This window comes from Choloepus didactylus, chromosome 5 (genome assembly GCF_015220235.1).
Source record: "Choloepus didactylus isolate mChoDid1 chromosome 5, mChoDid1.pri, whole genome shotgun sequence".
NCBI lineage: Eukaryota > Metazoa > Chordata > Mammalia > Pilosa > Megalonychidae > Choloepus > Choloepus didactylus.
The window spans coordinates 112,800,891-112,821,189 of NC_051311.1; the positions used below are offsets into that span (position 1 = coordinate 112,800,891).

Sequence of the window (20,299 nt, forward strand, 5' to 3'; positions counted from 1 at the left end):
ACACTCAATTCGATTTCATTGGTTGGTATATCTATCTTTATGCCAGTACCATGCTGTTTTGACCACTGTAGCTTTGTAGTATGCATCAAAGTCAGGTAGTTTGAGACCTCCCACTTCATTCCTCTTTCTCAAGATATTTTTGGCTATTCAGGGCATCCTGCCCTTCCCAATAAATTTGGTTATTGATTTTTCTATTTCTGCAAAGTAAGTTGTTGGGATTTTAGTTGGTATTACATTGAATCTATAAATCAGTTTAGGTAGAATCAGCATCTTAACTATATTTAGTTTTCCAATCCATGAACATGGTCCTGTTTGATTTCTTTTTAGGTCCTGTTTGACTTCTTTTAGCAGTTTCTTGTAGATTTCTCTGTATAGGTCTTTTGTGGCCTTGGTTAAGTTTATTTCTAAATATTTTACTCTTTTGGTTGCTATTTGTTCTGATTTGTTAATGCTGCCTTAATGCAAAACCCCAGAAATGGATTGGCTTTTATAAAAGGGGGTTTATTTGGTTATACAGTTACAGTCTTAAGGCCATAAAGTGTCCAAGGTAATGCATCAACAATCAGGTACCTTCACTGGAGGATGGCCAATGGCATCCGGAAAACCTCTGTTAGCTGGGAAGACGTGGCTGGTGTCTGCTCTAGGTTCTGGTTTCAAAATGGCTTTTTCCCAGGACGTTCCTCTCTAGGGCACAGCGCCTCTTCAAAATGTCACTCCTAATTGCTCTTGGGGTGTTTGTCCTCTCTTAGCTTCTCCAGAGCAAGAGTCTGCTTTCAACAGCCGTCTTCCAGCTGTCTCTCATCTGCAGTTACTCTCTCAGCTTCTGTGCATTCTTCAAAGCATTCATCTTGGCTGTGGCAAGCTCACTCCTTCTGTCTGAGCCTATATAGTGCTCCAGTGAACTAATCAAGGCCTACGCTGAATGGGCGAGGCCATGCCTCCATGGAAATTATCTAATCAGAGTTATCACCTACAGTTAGGTGGGTCACATCTCCATGGAAACACTCAATCAAAAGGTCACACCCTAATCAAAAAGATTAATCATCTGTCCCACAAAATTGCATCAAAGATAATGACATTTTGGGAGACATAATACATTCAAACTGGCACACTACTGTAAATAGAATTTTTTTCTTGATTTCCTCCTCCTGTTGCTCATTACTTGTCTATAGGAACACTACTGATTTTTGCCTGTTGATCTTGTAGCCTGCCACTTTGCTATATTCATTGATTAGCTCTAGCAGCTTTGCTATAGAGTTTTCTGGATTCTCTACATATAGGATCCTGTCATCTGCAAACAGTGGAAGTTTTACTTCTTCCTCTCCAATTTGGATGCCTTTTGTTTCTTTTTCTTGCCTAATTGCTCTAGCTAGAACTTCCAGCACAATGTTGAATAACAGTGGTGACATTGGGCATCCTTGTCTTGTTCCTAATCTCAGAGGGAAAGCTTTCAGTCTTTCCCCATTGAGTACGATGTTAGCTGTGGCTTTTTCATATATTGCCTTTATCATATTGAGAAAGTTCCCTTCTATTCCTATCCTTTGAAGTGCTTTAATCAAGAAAGGATGTTGAATTTTGTCAAATGCCTTTTCTGCTAAATTTTTCAAATGTCTTTTCTGCATCGATCAAGATGATCATGTGGTTCTTCTGCTTTGATTTATTGATGTGGTGTATTACATTAATTGATTTTCTTGTGTTGAACCAGTCTTGCATAACTGGAATAAATACCAGCTGGTCATGGTGTATAATTCTTTTAATGTGCTGCTGGATTCAATTTGTATTTTTTTTGAGAATTTTTGTGATTTTTTCATTTATATTCGTTAAAGAGATTGGTCTATTATTTTCTTTTTTCATAGTATTTTGTCTGACTTTGTTTTTAGGGTAATGTTGGCTTCATAGAATTAGTTAGGTAGCTTTCCCTCCTCATCACTTTCTTTGAAGAGTTTGAGCAGGATTGGTATTAATTCTTTTTGAATGCTTGGTAGAATTCACATGTGAAGCCATTTGGTCCTGGGCTTTTCTTTTTTGGGAGCTTTTTGATGACTGACTCAATCTTTTTACTTGTAATTGGTTTGTTAAGGTCCTGTGTTTCTTCTCAAGTCAATGTTGGTTGTTTTTGCTTCTCTAGGAAGTTGCCCATTTTGTCTAAGTTGTCTAGTTTATTAACAAATATGTTCATATCCTCTTGTTATCTCCTTTATTTCTGTGGGGTCAGTAGTTATGTCCCCTTTCCCATTTCTGATTGTGTTTATTTGCAGATGCTCCCCCCACCCATTTTTGTTTGTTTGTTTGTTTGTTTGGTTAGCCTAGCTAAGGATCCATTGATTTTATGATTTTCTCAAAGAACTACCTTCCAGTTTTTTTGATTCTCTATTGTTTTCCTGTTCTCAATTCATTTATTCTGCTATAATTGTTATTTCTTTCCTTCTGTTTGCTTTGGCGTTAGTTTGGTGTTCTTTCTCTAGTTCCTCCAGGTGACCAGTTAATTGCTCAAATTTTTCTCTTTCTTTTCTTTTAATATAAGCATTTAGGGCAATAAATTTCTCTCTCAGCATCACCTTTGCTGTATCCCATAAGTTTTGATATGTTGTGTTTTCATTGTCATTTGCCTCGAGGTATTTACTAATTTCTCTTGTAATTTCTTCCTTTACCCACTGGTTCTCCAAGACTGTGTTATTTAGCCTCAATATATTTGTGAATTTTCCAACCTTTTTCCTGTTACTGATTTTCAACTTCATTCCATTATGATCTGAGAAGGTGTTTTGTATAATATCAATTGTTTTAAATTTGTTGATACTTGCTTTGTGACCCAACATATGTTGTATTCTAGAGAATGATCCATGAGCACTTGAGAAGAATGTGTATCCTGCTGTTGTGGGGTGTAGTGTTCTATAAATGTCTGTCAAGTCTAGTTCATCTATCTTACCATTCAACATCTCTGTTTCCTTATTGATCTTCTGTCTGCGTTCTGTCCATTGATGAAAGTGGTGCATTGACGTTTCCATCTATTATTGTAGAGGTATATACTTCTCCTTTCAGTGTTGTCAGTGTTTGCCTCATTTATTTTGGGGCACTCTGCTTGGTGCATGAATATTTATGATTGTTATGTTTTCTTGATGAAATGCCCCTTTTATTAATATACAGTATCCTTCTTGGTCTCTGTTAATTGTTTTACATTTGAAGTCTAATTTGTCTGATATTACTACAGCTACTCCAGTTTTTTCTGGTTGTTGTTTGTGTGATATATCTTTTACCAACCTTTCACTTTCAGCCTATTTTTGTCCTTGTCTTTAAAGTGAATTTCTTGTAGACAGCATATAGATGGGTCTTGTTTTTTAATCCATTCTGCCAGTCTGTGTCTTTTTATTGGGGAGTTTAGTCCATTAATATTTAGTGTTATTACTGTAAGGGCACTACTTCCTTCCACCATTTTGTGTTTTGGTTTTTATATATTGTAACTTATTTTTTCTCTCTCTTTTTACCCTTCCTGATAATCTCCATTTCTACAGTCTCCTCTAAAACCTCTCTCTCCTGTTTTTTACTATCAACTTGTAGCACCCATTTAGTATTTCTTGAAATGCAGGTCTCTTATTCACAAACTCTCTCATTGTCTGTTTGTCTGAAAATATTTTAATCTCTCCCTCAGTTTTGAAAGACAGTTTTGCCACTCAGTTTTGAAAGACAGTTTTGCCAGATATAGAATCCTTGGTTGGCAGTTTTTCTCTTTCAGTATCTTAAATATATCACATCACTGCCTTCTCACCTCTATGGTTTCTGCAGAGAAATCTGTACATAGTCTTATCGAGTTCCTTAGTACATGATGGGTCACTTTTCTCTTGCTGCTTTCAGAATTCTCTTTTCATTTTGATGTTGGAAAATCTGATCAGTAGGTCTACTGGGACCTATTCTGTTTGGGTTTCTGCACTTTTTGAATCTGTAATTTTATGTCTTTCATAAGAAATGGGAAATTTTCAGTGATTATTTCTTCTGTTATTTTTTCTGCCCCCTTTCCCTTCTCTTCTTCTGGGACACCCATAACATATATATTCATGCATTTCATGTTGTCTTTCAGTTCCCTAAGACTGCCCATATTTTTCCATTCTTTTCCCTGTCTGTTCCTTTGTGTGTAGGATTTCCAATGTCCTGTCTTCTAGTTCACTTATCCTTTCATCTGCTTCTTCAAATCTGGTGTTGTAAGTCTCCATTGTGTTTTTCATCTCCTCTATTTTGCCTTTCAGTCCCATAAGTTCTGCCATTTGTTTTTTCAAACTTTTGAGTTCCTCCTTATGTTCACCCAATTTATTCTTTATATCCTTCATCTCTTTGTTGTATCTTCCCTCAGCTCATTGATTTGATTTTTGAATTGATTTAGCATGTTTGCTTGAATGTCTTTAATTAGTTGTTTCAATTCCTGTATCTCAGTTGAAGTGTTAGTTTGTTCCTTAGGCGTGTCCTTATTTTCCTGTTTCCTAGTATGGCTCATTATTTTTAGCTGTGTAGGCATCTGATTTTCCTGATTAGTTTATTTGGGAGTTTGTTTTCCCTCTTTTGCCTACAGTTTTCTTGTTGGTTGGCTTTGTTCTCAATCTGTTCTTTGGCGTGCAGTTCAACTTATTCTAGACATGCAACCTAGCTTCTGTTTAGTCAGTCAGAATTTTTCACCTCTCATTTTTCTGGTTCATGCCCTTCCTCTGTAACCTTTGTGTGAGAGGGTCTCCCCAGATAAGATCAGCCCCAATCAGATTTTCCCAGTCCAGAGAGGCCCAGGTCTCAGGAAGAGGGTATGAAGTTTCCCTGAGAATGAGACCCTGAAGGTTGTCACACCCTCCTGTGAAGCTTCTAGACTCTGTGATTTTCCTATCCTGTCCAGCAGGTGGCACTTGTCAGCCCGCAGCTCCTCATCAGTGTAAAGAGGTGCCACAGGTGCCTTTAATTCTCCACAGGCCCTGTCCCTGCCAGGGGCATGACTGACTCAAGCTGTTTCTTTTTTCCAGCCCCTGAGGTCTGAGCTCCCTGAGAAAGGGCCACCATTTGAGCTGGGCCCCGCTCCCCTTGTCTTCCTTGTCTGTCAGACCTATCTTGGCTCTGCTTTTGCCTGGATCCAGGGGCCGATTGCAAATATCTGAGGCTTTCTGTAATGAGCTACTTAGAATAGTTATTTCAAAAAAAAAAAAAAAAAAAGAAAAAAGAAAGACAAAGGAAGAAAGAAAGAGAGAAAGAAAATCCTTTTTAAGGACTTTCCCCAGCCCCCAAGTTTTTGTAGTCCCAGTATGAGCTATTTAAAGATAAGCTCTATCTCTTTCACCTGAATAGTTACTCTCAGACAACTTTAATTCTTAGTTCTGCCCTTGCCCGAGGCAGTGCTGAAGCAGGAGTGCTGATGGGCTGTTGAAAAGTAAAAAAGTAAAGAGGCAGTGAGCAAGAAAGAAAAAAAAAAATCCTTTTCAGAGCAGGATCCCAGCTCCCTGGATTTGGAAGCCAGAGCCCGATTTGGTAACAGTCTCTATGTGTCCCTTTTTCTTGGATCCCAGCCCATTTCCAGTATTCTAAACACCTCCGACTCCAAAAGTCTCCGTTTTTGTTGTTGTTGTTGTTGTTGTTGTTGTTGATGATAATGTCAGCCCTGCCTCCTCTCTGCCAGATGGATTCCTCCAGGCTCCTTTGGTGCCCAAGGCTGGTTTACCTGTGCTTGGAGCTTTTATTTAGCCATCTGAATTTGTTAATTAATTCTGAAATTGGTGCTGGGTTGAGCCCCGCTTCTTGCTCCCAGCATAGATTCTTTTTCCCTTGGGGAACCAGCTTCAAAGCAGTCTGCTGTGCCTGGTGGGGAGGGGCACCAGGCCGCTGGCCGGGAAAACTTACACTTTTTCGCTGCTATCTCAGCCATTCCACCCATTCCACATTGGTGTATGATGCATGAATCATCACAGAAATCCCTGAAGCGCCTGTTCCATACAGTTCCTGGCTATTTACCAGCTTCCCTAGAGAAGTAACTAGATTCCACACCTCACCACTCCACTATCTTGCCCCGCCTCTGTTTATAATAATATAATTTTTAACTAAAATGATCTTTCATGTCAATAAACTTAGTCCAGAAAAAGAGGTAGTGATAGAGGGAGAAAGCAGCTAATTAAAGAGATGTTGCCTATGTCTTAATAAAGCTGTTTAAATAATAAAAAGAGAGGATGTGGCTTTTAAAACATTAAGAAATAAGTCACAGTGACCAGCATTTGAAATCTGGCTATGGACAACTGCATAGCATGAAAATGTGTCATATGTGACTTGGGGGTGGGGGTGGTTAGAGGACCACTGACTTATATTGCTTTAGGAATATGGTATACTTGAATTTAAATAAAATTCTCAATTTCACTCTGTGGATGCACTTAAATAAAAAAATGAAGCCATAATATTAAGATACTTCCTGCAGCCCATCATGGGAAAGGTCTGGCCACTCAGGTGCAGTTAGTGGTGTGCTCGGTGTATTTGGTCAGTTTAGTGTGGATAGAACAGTGGTTCTAAATATTAGCAGTCATCAGAGTCACCTAGAGGGCTTGTTAAAGCAAAGATTTCTGTTAAAACAAAGATTTCCCAGAGTATCTGATTTGTTAGATTGGCATGGGACCTGAGAATTTGCTTCTGTTCTGGTTTGCTAATGTTGCCATTATGCAAAATACCAGAAATGGATTGGTTTTTATAAAGAGGTTTATTTGTGTCCTAGTTTGCTAATGCTGGAGAATGCAAAACACCAGAGATGGATAGGCTTTTATAAAACGGGGGTTTATTTCACTACACAGTTACAGTCTTAAGGCCACAAAACATCCAAGGTAACACCTCAGCAATCGGGTACTTTCACCGGAGGATGGCCAATGGAGTCCGGAAAACCTCTGCTAGCTAGGAAGGCAGCTGGCATCTGCTCCAAAGCTCCGGCCTCAAAACGGCTTTCTCCCAGGACTTTCCTTTCTAGCAAGCTTGCTTCTCTTCAAAACATCACTCCCAGCTGCACTCTCTTTTCTCTCTTTGAGTCAGCTCATTTATATAGCTCCACCAATCAAGGCCCACCCCAAATGGGTGGGGCCATGCCTCCATGGGAACATCTCCTCAAAATTATCTCCCACAGCTGGGTGGGGCACACTCCAAGCAAATCTAACCAACACCAAAACTTCTGCCCCACACAAGACTACAAAGATAATGGCATTTGGGGGACACAATACACTCAAACCGGCACAATTTGATTAAAAGTTACAGTCTTAAGGCCATAAAGTGTCCAAGGCAAGGCATCAACAATAGGATACCTTCACTGAAGGATGGCTAATGGCGTCCGGAAAACTTATGTTAGCTTGGAAGTTATGTGGCTGGCGTCTGCTTGCTCCCAGGTTGTGTTTCAAAATGGCATTCTCCAAAATGTTGCTCTTGGGGCATTTTGTCCTCTCTTTGGTACGGCTCCTCTCCAAAATATCACTCTCAGTTGCCCTGAGCGCCTTCTGTCTGTGAACTCTTCATAGGACTCCAGTGATTTAATAAAGACCCACCCTGAATGGATCGGGTAACACTTCCATGGAAATTATCCAATCTGAGGTCTTGCCCACAACTGGTTGAATCACATCTCGATGGAAACATTCAATCAAAGGATTCCAACCTAATCAACACTAATATGTCTGCCCCCACAAGATTGCATCAAAGAATGAGGCATTTTGGGGGACATAATACATCCAAACTGGCACAGCTTCTCTAAGAAGTTTCCAGTGATGCTGATGCTGCTGGTCCAGAGGTCACATTTTGAGAATCACTGCCCAAAGTCTAGGGGACTAGGAGGGAGATAGTGAGAATTGAATCTAGAGAGGCAGGCAGGGCCCTGTAGACCAAGTGAAGAAATGTAACTAAATCCTATGGGGAACTGGGAAACCACTGGAAGTGGCATGACCTAATGGATGTTTTAGAACCATCAGTTGGCAATGATGAGAATAGATTAAGATGGGGTAGGGGCATGGCTATCCTTGAGGCAGGGAGAAGAGCTGGAGACGCTTACTATAGTTGCCTTCGTGAGATGCATGAGGGTGGTTGGATTAGAGAGGTGCACTGGGCATGAAGTGTTTCCTAATGCCTTTAGAATTGTAAGTATTTGAGAGATATCTAGGAGGTGTTGTTGATATTGACAATTTGTTGGTTGTGGGTGGAGAATTTAAGGAAGCTGTTTAGGTTTGGAGAACCTAGTAGAGAGGGTTGTATTCATAGATATGGGGGCCACAGAAGAGGAATAATATGGATAAACAAACAGGGAGTTCACATAAAGCTGTGATTTTCATTTGATATTATAGTAGGAATCTTAGAATTTTCCTCAAAGTGGAGAGACAGAAGTCATATATCTCATGGTCAGTACTTTCAGGCTCTAACTTGAGTCCATGCAGATTTATTTGCTTATTGTTACTTTCTCTCTTTCTTAAGAAGGTCTGAGGAATGCATCTCAGCAATTCAATACTGCAGTGATGAGACAGCTGGGTTTCATGATTTTAAAAGTTCAAAAACTTCTGTACTGTTTTCTGCTGTAAAGTGGAACATTATTTGCTTGTGCTTTCAAACCTTCTCAAGAATTGCATAACTGATGATTTACAGTAAACTGGGGAAATAATTCCCTCTTTTACACATAAAGGACTCTTGAAAATCACTAAGAGAAGAAGTCAACATCCCAGAAGAAAAAGACCAAACACAAGAATAACCTGTTCCCAGAAAAACAAATACAAATTTCCTTAAATATCTGAAAGTGTGCTTACTCACTTGTTATAAGAGAATGAGAATTAAAAGACACCAAGATGTCACATTTTTCATACAATTTGCAAATCTTAAAGTTTGATGACAAATGCTGTTAGTGAGACATTGGGAAATTCGTACACATTGCAAAATGTATGAGTAGAAAATGTTACAATTCCTAGGGCAAAGAGGAAATATCTTTCAAACTTACAAATACATTTACCTTTGACCCAGCAAGCCTATTTCTGGCAATGTATCCCACACATATACCTGCATATGTATAAAATAAGGTATGCACAAGACTACTTATTGCTATTTGTAATAGCAAATGATTGGACTGGTTAATAAGGTAGGGCATGCTAGTGGCTGTAAAAAAGAATGAAGTCAGGTCTTTTCATAATGATATGGAAATGTCTCAAAAATATGTTTTTAAATGAACAAAGGAAGATACAGAACTGTGTGTAGTCTACTAGCTTTTGTGAAGGGAAAAAATAAGAATATGTGTTTATATTTGCTTGTATTTGTATAAAAATATTGGAAGAATACACAAGAAACTAATTGAATTGGTTTCCTGTAAAGAAGTGGGATGGGAACAAAATTTCTTTTCTTTTTATATCATATTTTTTTATCATTTTGATTTTTGAAACATGTGAATGAAAAAGAAAGGTCTATAAAAACAATGACTCATATTTCAGAAGAGAATGCATAATACAAAGACACACATATACAGTGTATGGAGGTTCTGTGACTGATATTGCTTCACATGTCTTCATTCAGTGAACATTTTAACATAGTGGACATTTGTCTCAAAGAATAAGGGACCCATGTATCAGTATTTGGTGATGATTCACAGATGTGTTACATGTTCGTTGAAATTAAATTGTTCTCTGAAATAGTGTGGGTGTGGGGTCATGGAGAATGAGGGGTAAGGAAAGAAACACTTCTTGACTTTGTACCATTCATTAATTCTAGTAAGGAAATTTATTTTTAGGAAGGAAGGAAGGGAGGGAGGAAAGGAAAGAAAAAAGAAGGAAGAAAGAAAAAAGAAGGAAGAAAGAGAAGGATGGAGGGGGAGAAAGAAGACAAAGTAAAAGTAAACCAATAAAAATAATTTTCAATGGTAATAATTGATAATATGAAAACAAGTCAGACATAAAAAATTATAGGGGAGATATTCCTAAAGTCAGATGGCCAGAGAAGGCCTCTCTCAAGAGGTGACACTAAAGCTGAGGCCTAAAGAAGCTAGGTTTGTAAAGAGTTGGAAGAAGAGAAAGCCAGGCAAATGGAAGAGTTTAGTGTGAGACAGAAATTGTAACATCAGTATGGCTGAAAGCACAATTTCAGGGAAGAGAGTGGTGCAAGATGATATTGGAAAGGGAAGCAGAGATCACACAGAGCATTGCAGGCCTTGGTGAGAAGACTGGATGGCACAGAAGAGTTTTAGCTGTGAGATGGTGTGATCTGAGCACTTTTGCTACTGAGTAGAAAATGGATTGGAGAGGGAAAATAGAGAGGCGCCCACTGGAAAAACTGTTTCAGGTAATAAATGGGCTCAACCAGGCAATCAGCAATGGAAAGAGTATGAGAATAAATCTGAGACATAACTTGGAGATGGAGTCAAGTAAGTTGCTGATGGTTAAGGACAGAAGAAATCAAGGATGACTGTGAGGTCTGACTTTTCATTTTGGAGTGATCGGCTGAGATGGTATGTAGGCCTGCTGGAATGCATAAGAAAGATGAGAGGGGAAAGAGGGTCCAAGTCTGAGCTCTAAGGAACCATTACGTTTCTATGTTGGATGAGGTAGAGGACCCAGAAAAGAAGGCAGAAGAGGAGAATGGCATTAGGAAAGCCAAGAGAGGAGTGTTTCAAGAAGGAAAGGACAATAGAGCATGTCAAATGCTGCTAAGAAGTGAGAAGAGAGTAAAGAAGGGATATCATTGGATTTGGCAACTTGGAAATCTTTGGTGACAGTGACAAGAGCCATTTCTATGCTGTAAAGAGAAGCCAGACTATAGTGGGGTGAGAAGTGAATGGGATGTAAGTGGAGACAATATGTATCTCAAGAAGTTTAATTATGATGGGTGTATTAGTATCTATTACTGCATAACAAATTATCCCATAGCAGCTTAAAACACATATTATCTCAGAATTGTAGGTATAAACTTGGAAGCAGCTTAGTGAGGTGGTTCTGGCTCAGGGTCTTTCATGAAGTGGCAGTGACTACATTAGTTGGGGATGCAGTCATCTGAAGGTGCTTCCAATATGATTCAGTCCCATGGCTGTTAGTGGTAGGTGTCAGTTCCTTGCCATGTGGACACATGTGGACTGAGCTCCTTGCCATGGCATGCCAGCTGGCTTCCTCCAGAGTGAGTGATCTGAGAGAGCAAGGAGGAAGCCACAATGCCTTTTATGACTAGTCTCAGAAGTCACACACTGACATTTCTGCCTTATTCTCTTCATTAGATGTCAAGCACTAAGTCCAGCCCATCCTAAAGGAGAGGTGAATTCAGCTCATCTTTTGATGAGAAATGGCTGACTCCCAGACTTGAGCAAAGACTGAGATATGCTGCTGTGTCAGAGATCAAAAGGAGGATGTTAGAACAATGGCCCATAACACAAAAACACAGGAGTCAGCTTGAAGGGCTTATCCTGGCCAAATGTGAAGGTAGTTGAATGTCCCAAATTACCATTATGATAACTGATTATAACACAATGGGTTATAAAAATCCACTACCAATAGTTGATACTTAAGGGAAGAGAGAGGGAGAGAGAGGAAAGGAGGCAGGGAGGAAGGGTGAACAAGCCACTGAGTTCAAGGGAAAGAGCAAATTCAGAGAAAATTTTTTGTTATTGTTCTAACAGAGCATAGCCTGCCAATATATGTACAAGAAATAATGGAAGAAAAATCACCATTTTGTAACCCCAATACAATAACTGACCCAGGCAACTATAATTAATGGATATTAAATCCACCAGGTGAAAGGAAGGTTTCTAGGGAACAGGATATTCACAGAGGCAAAAAAAATTACCTTTACCCTATAGATCTGGCAGTCAACACCTTAATCAATTGCTCAGATTTAGCACCACTAATAGAGGAACAAACTTACTTTACATTCTGGTGCAATGTAATATGAAGTACACATCAGTTATTACACATTCTTGCCAAAATTATTTACCCTGAATCCAATCACGCCTCTAGCAACTTCCAATTTACAGGATATATGAGTGATACTGGATTAAGTAAAGGACCGCAGGAAAAAACAATCAACAATCAAATAAATCCAGAATGTAAGACATTCCACAAGACATCCTGCCTGCATTCAAAGAGAGCAGTACTATGAAAAAAACAAAAAACAAACAAACAAAACAAAACAAAAACCAGGGCAAATGTTTTAGATTAAAGGAGATTAAAGGAGAATAAAGAGACAAAACAAGCAAATTCAAATTGTGAACCCTGACTGGATCCTGGATGTAGGGGGGAGTGGTGGGGAAAGCAGTCGTGAAAGACATCTGAAAACTGAGGAAATTTGAATTTGAATAATTTTCTTATTTATCACGATATCATTGTGGTTGTATATAATCTCCTATTCTTAGGAGATGCAGAAGTGAAGTTTCATGAGCGCTCCAACTTGTTTTCAAATGATTCAGAAAAATAAAAGCATCTATACATACTTAGAAAGATAAAGCAAATGTGGCAAAATGGTAACTGGTGATTGGTGAACATAGATCACAAGTATACAGGTAGTCATTCTTTCAACTTTTCTGAAGGCTTAACATTTTTCAAAATAAAAACTTGTGGGGAAAAACAGGATTCTTCAAATTGTTCTCTAATCACATTTCTCTGTTCAGTTCCTTCTAATCACTCCAGTAAGCTTTTTTTTTTTTTTGGCTCATTTGTTGTATCTCCCACTAGAATATACGCACTGGCCTGGTTCACTGTTGTATCTTAATGCTTCAATACATTAACATTTAAATGGTAAACGGAAAAGCTATTTCTTCCATTTGCAATTAAAAAGAAAAAAATTAGACTAGGTGCTTTTTAAAAATTTCCTTCTCTGCCTTTTGCCTTATGGAATAAAAACTTTGAAAACCAGGAAGAGAAAGCTAAGATAGCCACAGGGATTCTCCCAACTCTCTTTCCCTCATACCTAGAAATCCTTCAGTGGAAAGCTGAGGGAGAAATGCAAACTACAAGCAGCCAAGGAAAGGTGGAAGTGGGTGGTGTGGCAGTGGGTGCTGCTGAATCCTGCTTTGAAGAGTAGACATTCACCAGCCCAGGCAGGTTCAGACTTCTAGATCAATTCAAATTGAGCAAATCAATCTCCAGAAAAAGGATCAGCCTTAGATTAGCTGTCATTAGTGATTAATCCTCACACAGAATGAGAAAAAAAGTCACTGTACTATAAAACATATTTTATTTCCCTTGTTCCCTGCATTGGCCACTCATGTTCTCATTTAGCTATTGTAAAAGAGCTGAGGTTTTGTTTAAAAAAAAACAAAAGCAAAAGTGTATTTATTTTTATTAAGCAGGCTCTCAGATGAAAAAGAATAATGAAAACACACACATATACACACACAAATATGGCACCTAGTGGTGGCATATCCCAATTGCAGTTTCAGTTCTTCTGAATGACTTGACCTAGTAAAGACCAAATTGTTTTAAATTCAGTAAATCATCAGAGTAAAAGAGGCACAGATAAATGCACAGTAAACTTATGATTTGATAAAACAGAGATACTCAGTACTAAGTAGTAGCTTTGTATAGTGGTTAAGGGTATAGGCTGTGACATTAGACATAGATTGAGATCTGTGAAATGTTAATGGTGATATATCAATACCTACTCCCTCAGGGTTGTGATAGGATTAAATGAGATAATGAATTTAACATTTTTAGCACATTGTCTGGCACAATGTAAGTGACAAATATTTTGATGAAAATGAAGAAGAAGGGAAAAAAGTATGAGAGGTCAAGTAAAAGTGCTTTGATAAATTACATGAAACAGAAAAGTGTCTCTCCAGGGCTTATGATGGTTTTACAGGCGGTACGCTGAGTGCAAAAAACTCTTACCTGTGAGGCAAGAACCCGTGGCCCTCATCCCAGCATTGCCCCTGGTTAACCAGGTGGCCCTGGACAAATGACTTTATCTCTCCTGCCTTTGGTTCTCATATAAGTCCAAGGAGGAGGTGGGGTGACCTTCCTTCCCCAACTTCTTATCTCCTGTTTGTATCCAGGGTGGGTTCTCACTAAAGAAGAGAGCTGATGGAACACTCAGTACTAACCAGGAATTAGTTATGGTCCAGGTGGCCCTGGACAGGTGACTTCATCTATTCTGGCTTTGATTCGCATATAAATCCAAGGAGGAGGTGGGATGACCTTCCTGTTCCAACCTCTTTTCTTCTCCTTGTATCCAGGGTGGGCTCTCACTAAGGAAGAGAGCCGATGGAGCACTCAGTACTAACTAGGAATTAGTTACAGTATTTAGTTAAATTTTTTGTTTTGTTTAATTTTTAAAATAAAAAGTGTCAGCTTTCAATGACAGGAATCAGCATTGCCATGCCTATCTATTCCAAGGCAACCCTTCATGGAACCAGCGGCCCTCCCATATCCCCTGAGGACAAGCCTTATGAATTAAATACAGAAATAAACTTGTATTTTAGTTAGTCTTTAATATCACTCCAACTCTTTAGTAGTAAACAAAATAGCAGTAAAAAACATCCTAACATGTTATCTATCAGTAGTTCTGAACAGCAACAGTGTGCACACTGTTGGAGCTGAGGTCACTCACATTTTAAAGACATACAACCCACCCCATTTCATTGGAGTTCTTGCTCTGGCATCGGAAAGCAAAGATGGCACTTATTTTATGCATGTGTATTTACTTTACCTGAAAGCAGCTTTCTTCTCTCTCATTTACTTGGCATCTTTGAAAAGTTGTACATTTTCCTTTTATGTTAAAAGTGCTATGAGAACTAAAGGTGTCTTTCCTTATTGAAAAAAAAAAATTAACTAGAGATGCCATACATTTCTTGGTCAACTGAGCTGGTTAAATTCCTTCAGAATTAGCAATTTATAGAAAATTAATTGTTAACTGAATTTGTCCCACTTGTACATCAAAAACACAATTTAGAGTTCACAGTACAGGGCTCTGTGGTATAAGGTGCCAATGAGCAGCTTCCCATCATAAACCGAGGCCACAGAACTTCCCTGGAGAACAGATCCGTTATTGGCATAAACTGTAGTCACTGTGGGCTTCTCAGATAGAACGTTCTGGATGCGGAGAACCTATTTGGGAGATACAGAGGATTACTATATAACCACCATAACCCATGCCACTTACTCACCAATAGTCCCTGTATTCCACAATGAGATAATGATTAAGAGAACCTGCTGGTGAAAAGAGCAGTTACCAATCTTCTTAATGTTAAAATTAATGTACTTTTCAAACCTTCAAAGAAAATGCTTTCTTAAACCATCTAGTTATTCCATGCCAATACAGGATTTAGTGTTATTATAGTAACTCAGCATTAATAAAAATACTTTTACACTAATGTACCTACTTTCACACTGTTTGACAATAACAAAACTCATGTCATGTGGTGAGCTAACAATAAAAGAGGTATTTTTAAAATTGCCAGTATACCACACAAGAAGGGCACTGTCATTATAAAAACACCTTTGACTAGCTTCCACCATAATTTAATATATCAAAAGATTTACTTTTCTTAAAGAATTTGAACAATGTGAAGTCTACCAATTATTGGCTTAAAGCAATTACAAAATCACTACATAACAGTTTTTCTGTAATAGTGGTTTAAAGGGACTAAACAAACCATCCCATGACAGTTTATCGTACTACTAGTTCAAAAGACTTGAATAATCAAGGTTGAAAAACTAAAAATATAAAAACCTCTGATGAGGGAGGATTGTTCGGGTCATATACGAAGAGCTTCTGGCCATCAGTATGACAGCCTGCCCAGATGTCCCCCGATGAAGGGTCAATAGATAAATTATTCACCAGTGTATCCAAATTGAGTACCTTCCAAATGAAAAAATGTCAATATATAAATGACATGAGAAACTTGATTAAATAATTTAGGGCTAACCGGTTATTTCCTGCCTCTATGCATGTGGGGAAATCACACACATCTCCCCAAGTACACCCCGCTAATACCAACATTGTTTAAAATAAAATTAAGAACATGGTTTGGAGATGTTTTTCATCTTCCCTTAAATTAGGAAGTTAAGGTGATAATCAATCTATAGGAGGTTACGGTGATAAGCAATCTATCGAAAATCTCTCTAAAATAATGAACTCCTTCTCCCTTAAAGGATGCAAAATAATCACAGAGCTCAAGAAACTCAATCTAAGCAAGATAGGAAATTCTTAATCAACCTAAAATATGTGTTGTTGAGCAGGAAGAAAATAATAATGGTCTGGAACTCAATTTCTACCTTCATTTATTATTGAAAGAACTAGAAACATGCATAAATCTTCATTTGAGAATCCATCTATTAAGGCTTTTCAATTGTGAAAATTCTTACTGGAATTCATCTTGCTCCATCAGCGCTTCATGGGATGGGCCCTAAATCAGATGAAAATATCACCCCTACCCTGCTGCATGTAGTCACAGTCAGTCCTTGTGATTGCTGGGAACAGGGGACTTCTCCAGTTGGAGGGAGATAATATTAAAACACCCGGAATAGCAATACTGGCATCCATATTCTGTTCTAAGTGAGGCAGTGCTATAATAGAGCATAACTATGTAGTCTCAAAATATAATAAATTAAAATCTGCTTTATATATAAAAAATAAATATTTTACCTTCAATTGAGTTAAATTCATATTAGGGTGTTTTTCAAAAACATGAATTTCATGAGCCAGTGTATCAGCAACATAGATGTACCTTTGCAGTGCAGAAAGGACACACTGGTTAGAGCACCATGCCAATATCAAGCTTCATTAATACAGTATGAAATTATACAACTTAATAACCTACATGAAGTTAATCAATAATGGGCCCTCTACTGCATGATAAAGGTTAATTTTTCTTTAAAAAGTAAGCTTTCAAAATCAATTCAGTGTTGCTACAATAATAATGAATTGTTAAATTATTTTTTAAAGGGTGTGTAAAGAAAAATAATATAGGATATTATTGAATTTATAAAGTCCATGATATGTGCCACGGAAAGGACAATAGAACAAAGGTTTTGTTTACATAAAAATTTTGTATTTCACAATATAATTTGTTATCTCTAGGGATCAACTACATGTAGCAATAAATGTTGCTTGTACATATTTCACATTTTATTAAAATATTAACATGTTAAAGAATTTTAAGAATAAAATATAAGCATCTATTCACAACAATCTTTATACTGGGAAGGTGGGGTGAATTAATGAATTATTTTAAGGTAATTTTACTCTTTGAATCAATTGTTCCAGAAGCATCTACTGAACAATTACTATGGGTAAAGCCCTGTGGAGGATATAAACATGAAGAAGACACAGCCTCTCTGCTCAAAAGTTTATAGTGTGCTGGGAAGATCATGCTGGTTTGTACACACTAAACACCTAGTTCAGCATTAGTGGTACCATAAGAAATATTTAAACTCAAGAGACTGGAGAAATATCTAGCTCCTGAGAACACAAAAGGACTCACAAAGGAGGGGGCAATTATACAGAATCCATGTGGAAGTAGAGACTGGATTTGAACCAAAGGCCATGAGGACAGAGCGCCTTCCAGGCAGAAGAGAACATACAAGCAAAAGGACAGAGGCAAGAATGAGGGAGGCATGCTTGTAAAATAAGTTCTTGGAGGCACGGAAAGTATGGGAATGGTAGAAAAAGGAGGTTGGAGCTAGCCTGCGAAGTGAAGTCCAGTTCGTTAGCATGCCTTGATTTGATAAGCAATTAAATTCCACTGAATTTTTAGAATAAGGAAGTGGCAAGATAACAAATGGTCAGTTCTGTCTGACTGTTACTGAGGATCTGCATTGTGCCTGGCACAAAGATGAGGAAGACAGAGCCCCCTCTTTTGGAGGCTCTAAAGGCCAGTGGAATATGGAAAGACACAACTGGCAACAGTGCAAAAATAGAGGTGGCTGGAAAACAAGTTGAAAGAAAGTTTAACACTCTAGCTAGAGAGGAGGAGAACCTAAACCAGGCAGGTGTCACTGGGAAGGGAAAGGGTGGTGAGAGTGAGGGAAGGAAGCAAAGGCAGAATCAACAGGACTCGCTCATGGGTTGGAAGTAGCTAGTAAAAGAGAAGGAGTTAAAGCTGAATTCCCCCTTTTATTATTATTTATTTTAGCTTGGGTGACTGGAGAGTTTGAATCTCATAATAGAAATACGAGAGTTGAGGAGAACAGGTTTGACAGAAGAAATTGGATCGGTTCAGTTACAGACAGTTTAAATTAAATAATTCTACATTCATTTTCTGTACTCAACAAAAAAAAAGTGCATCTAAAAAAATAGGGAAATTTAGTTGTCAAGGAATGCCAAATTTATCTCCTGTTACATTTTTTGTAGAAATTTATGTTGGTCTGTGCACTAAGGTAATAGAAGAGAAAGCTAATAAAGAATTTAATGTCCTTTCTTATAGGCTGTGACTGGGCATACAAAAATTATAAGATAATTTTGGAGGGCAAGTTGGCAATAGCAATTAAAGTTAACACTTAAAGGGTTCACACTGTTTGAGCAAGTAGTTCTATTTCTAGGGATCTTCTCTACAGGAACACCTGCACAAATGTACAAAGAAGAGTGGCCATAATAGCATATTTAGCCAACATCCTAGCTGGGATTTAAACCCAGGTCTGTATGACTCCAAAATCTACAGATTTAACAATTATGTTGTAATGTTCCCATATACAGTTTTTCCTTTAAAAAAAAAAATAGATAAGTTTCAATGGTAAATTAGAACCATACAACGACTAAGGAAGAAAAAGTAAACAACTTACTAATCTATCAATAGGGAACTGGCTAAATTAATTAAGGGTCATCCTTACAGGGGAATAATATGCAACCAATAAAAATGATGGTATATTTATTTAAAAGAAAAGGTCTACCTGATACTTTAATATATATATTTGATGCATATGATATTTTAATATGTGTATATGTATATGTAAATATGATCCCATTTTATAAAAATTTACATTTATAAAATTAAATTCTAACATGATATATACCAAAATTTAATTGGTGGTTCTCTCCAGGTTGTTGCCTTATGCTCTTAAGTGCTTTTACACTTTTACAATAAACAAACATTAGTTTTATAATAGAAATGTCAAGGAAGCTATTTCCATGTTGAAAAAAAATCAAGATTTTTTATCTCCTCGTAATTGAGAAGGAATAAAAATATTTTTAAAGGGGTCGTACTTCTCATCAGGTGACATATTGATCCCATTTGCTGAATCAAAACCTTCTGCTACTATTTTAACTTCATTTGGACTGTAGTAAACAACATTTGTCCAGTGTAAGTTCAAGTATGTTTCCAAATACTTTAAGAAAGTATCAGAGAAATAGTGGTCATTGGTGGCATAGAAATGTGTGGGTCCAACAGCTACAATATCATTCACACTGAAAGAGAAAAATAACTGTGAGAAAATAAAAAGTCTTTTTGGCATCCATAATAAAAATTAAGTATACAAAAGGATTAAACAATATGTACTTCACAATCTTGGAAGGAGGTTTTCCAGGAAAAGATCAGCTAAAATCATATGGCTATAGTCATTTGCAATATACCATAATGGTTTGTCAGAGAACAATTTTGTATGGTTCCAGGTAATTTGAAGGCAGGCCATTTAGCAATTATGGCAGGCTTATTAGAAAAGAAAAAAAGAACTTGGGGACATTAAGGTTTTTGTTTCTTTGTTTGTTTGTTTTGACAGCAAGAAATAATAGCATTCAACAATGATATGTAAGGACAGAGCTGTCCATTCTATAGAGATAGAGCCTGGTTGGCTGGTGAGCTGGTCAAGCAGTCAATAACATTTACCTAGCTTCCATTTACTCAGTTGCTGGATTTTCCTGAGTTTCATTGCTTAGTTATTAGTCACACTAAGGCTGAGTGTTCTATTTCTACGTAACTCACAAAGCCAACCTGCCAAGAATGAACAGACACTCAATAAACACTTGCAGAGAGATGGATGATGAAATTGCCATAGTGCAATGCTTCAGGTGAGATTTATATGCTATAAACAATTACATTTTTAAAACCAGTTATGCAAGGGTGTTATTTAAATTTAAATTCCAATTACTCTATGCAAAAATTTCTGAAAGAGTTGCTTTATCCTCTGTTAAATGAAAAATAACAGATATAGGGAAAATAGCTGGGTTCCCTCTTTCTCAAAGAGATCCATAATGCAGAATGCAGAGGCTGTCTGAATGGTATCTATCCTCCTATTTATTATATAGTACATTTTTGGGACAAATATCAAAGTTACATGTTGAAGCTCTAGATTGGAAGTAGAAATTTTAAAAAATTCATCAAGTTTAAAATAAAAGAAACAGTAGGCTCATGCAGGTTGAGCTGGGGGTAGGGGGGTGGAGT

At 37.6% G+C, this 20,299-nt stretch overlaps 2 protein-coding genes across 7 annotated transcripts in view; one reads left to right on the plus strand and one right to left on the minus strand.

The window, feature by feature from the left end:
• The window catches only part of ASB4 (ankyrin repeat and SOCS box containing 4), a 163,386-nt gene that overhangs the window by 4,560 nt on the left and 138,527 nt on the right, over positions 1 to 20,299 (plus strand). The gene's annotated exons all lie outside the window — the stretch shown is intronic.
• The window catches only part of PON2 (paraoxonase 2), a 28,857-nt gene continuing 21,807 nt past the window's right edge, over positions 13,250 to 20,299 (minus strand). The window contains exons 6-9 of one of the 4 annotated variants that reach the window (XM_037836719.1): positions 19,126 to 19,326; positions 16,570 to 16,651; positions 15,655 to 15,783; positions 13,250 to 15,029 (exon numbers count right to left, since the gene is read on the minus strand). In XM_037836719.1, the coding sequence (XP_037692647.1) occupies positions 14,871 to 15,029; positions 15,655 to 15,783; positions 16,570 to 16,651; positions 19,126 to 19,326 (571 nt within the window). In that variant the 3' untranslated portion in view covers positions 13,250 to 14,870. The remainder of the gene's footprint in view (positions 15,030 to 15,654; positions 15,784 to 16,569; positions 16,652 to 19,125; positions 19,327 to 20,299) is intronic. The other 3 variants (XM_037836721.1, XM_037836720.1, XM_037836722.1) reach the window with 3 other exon arrangements.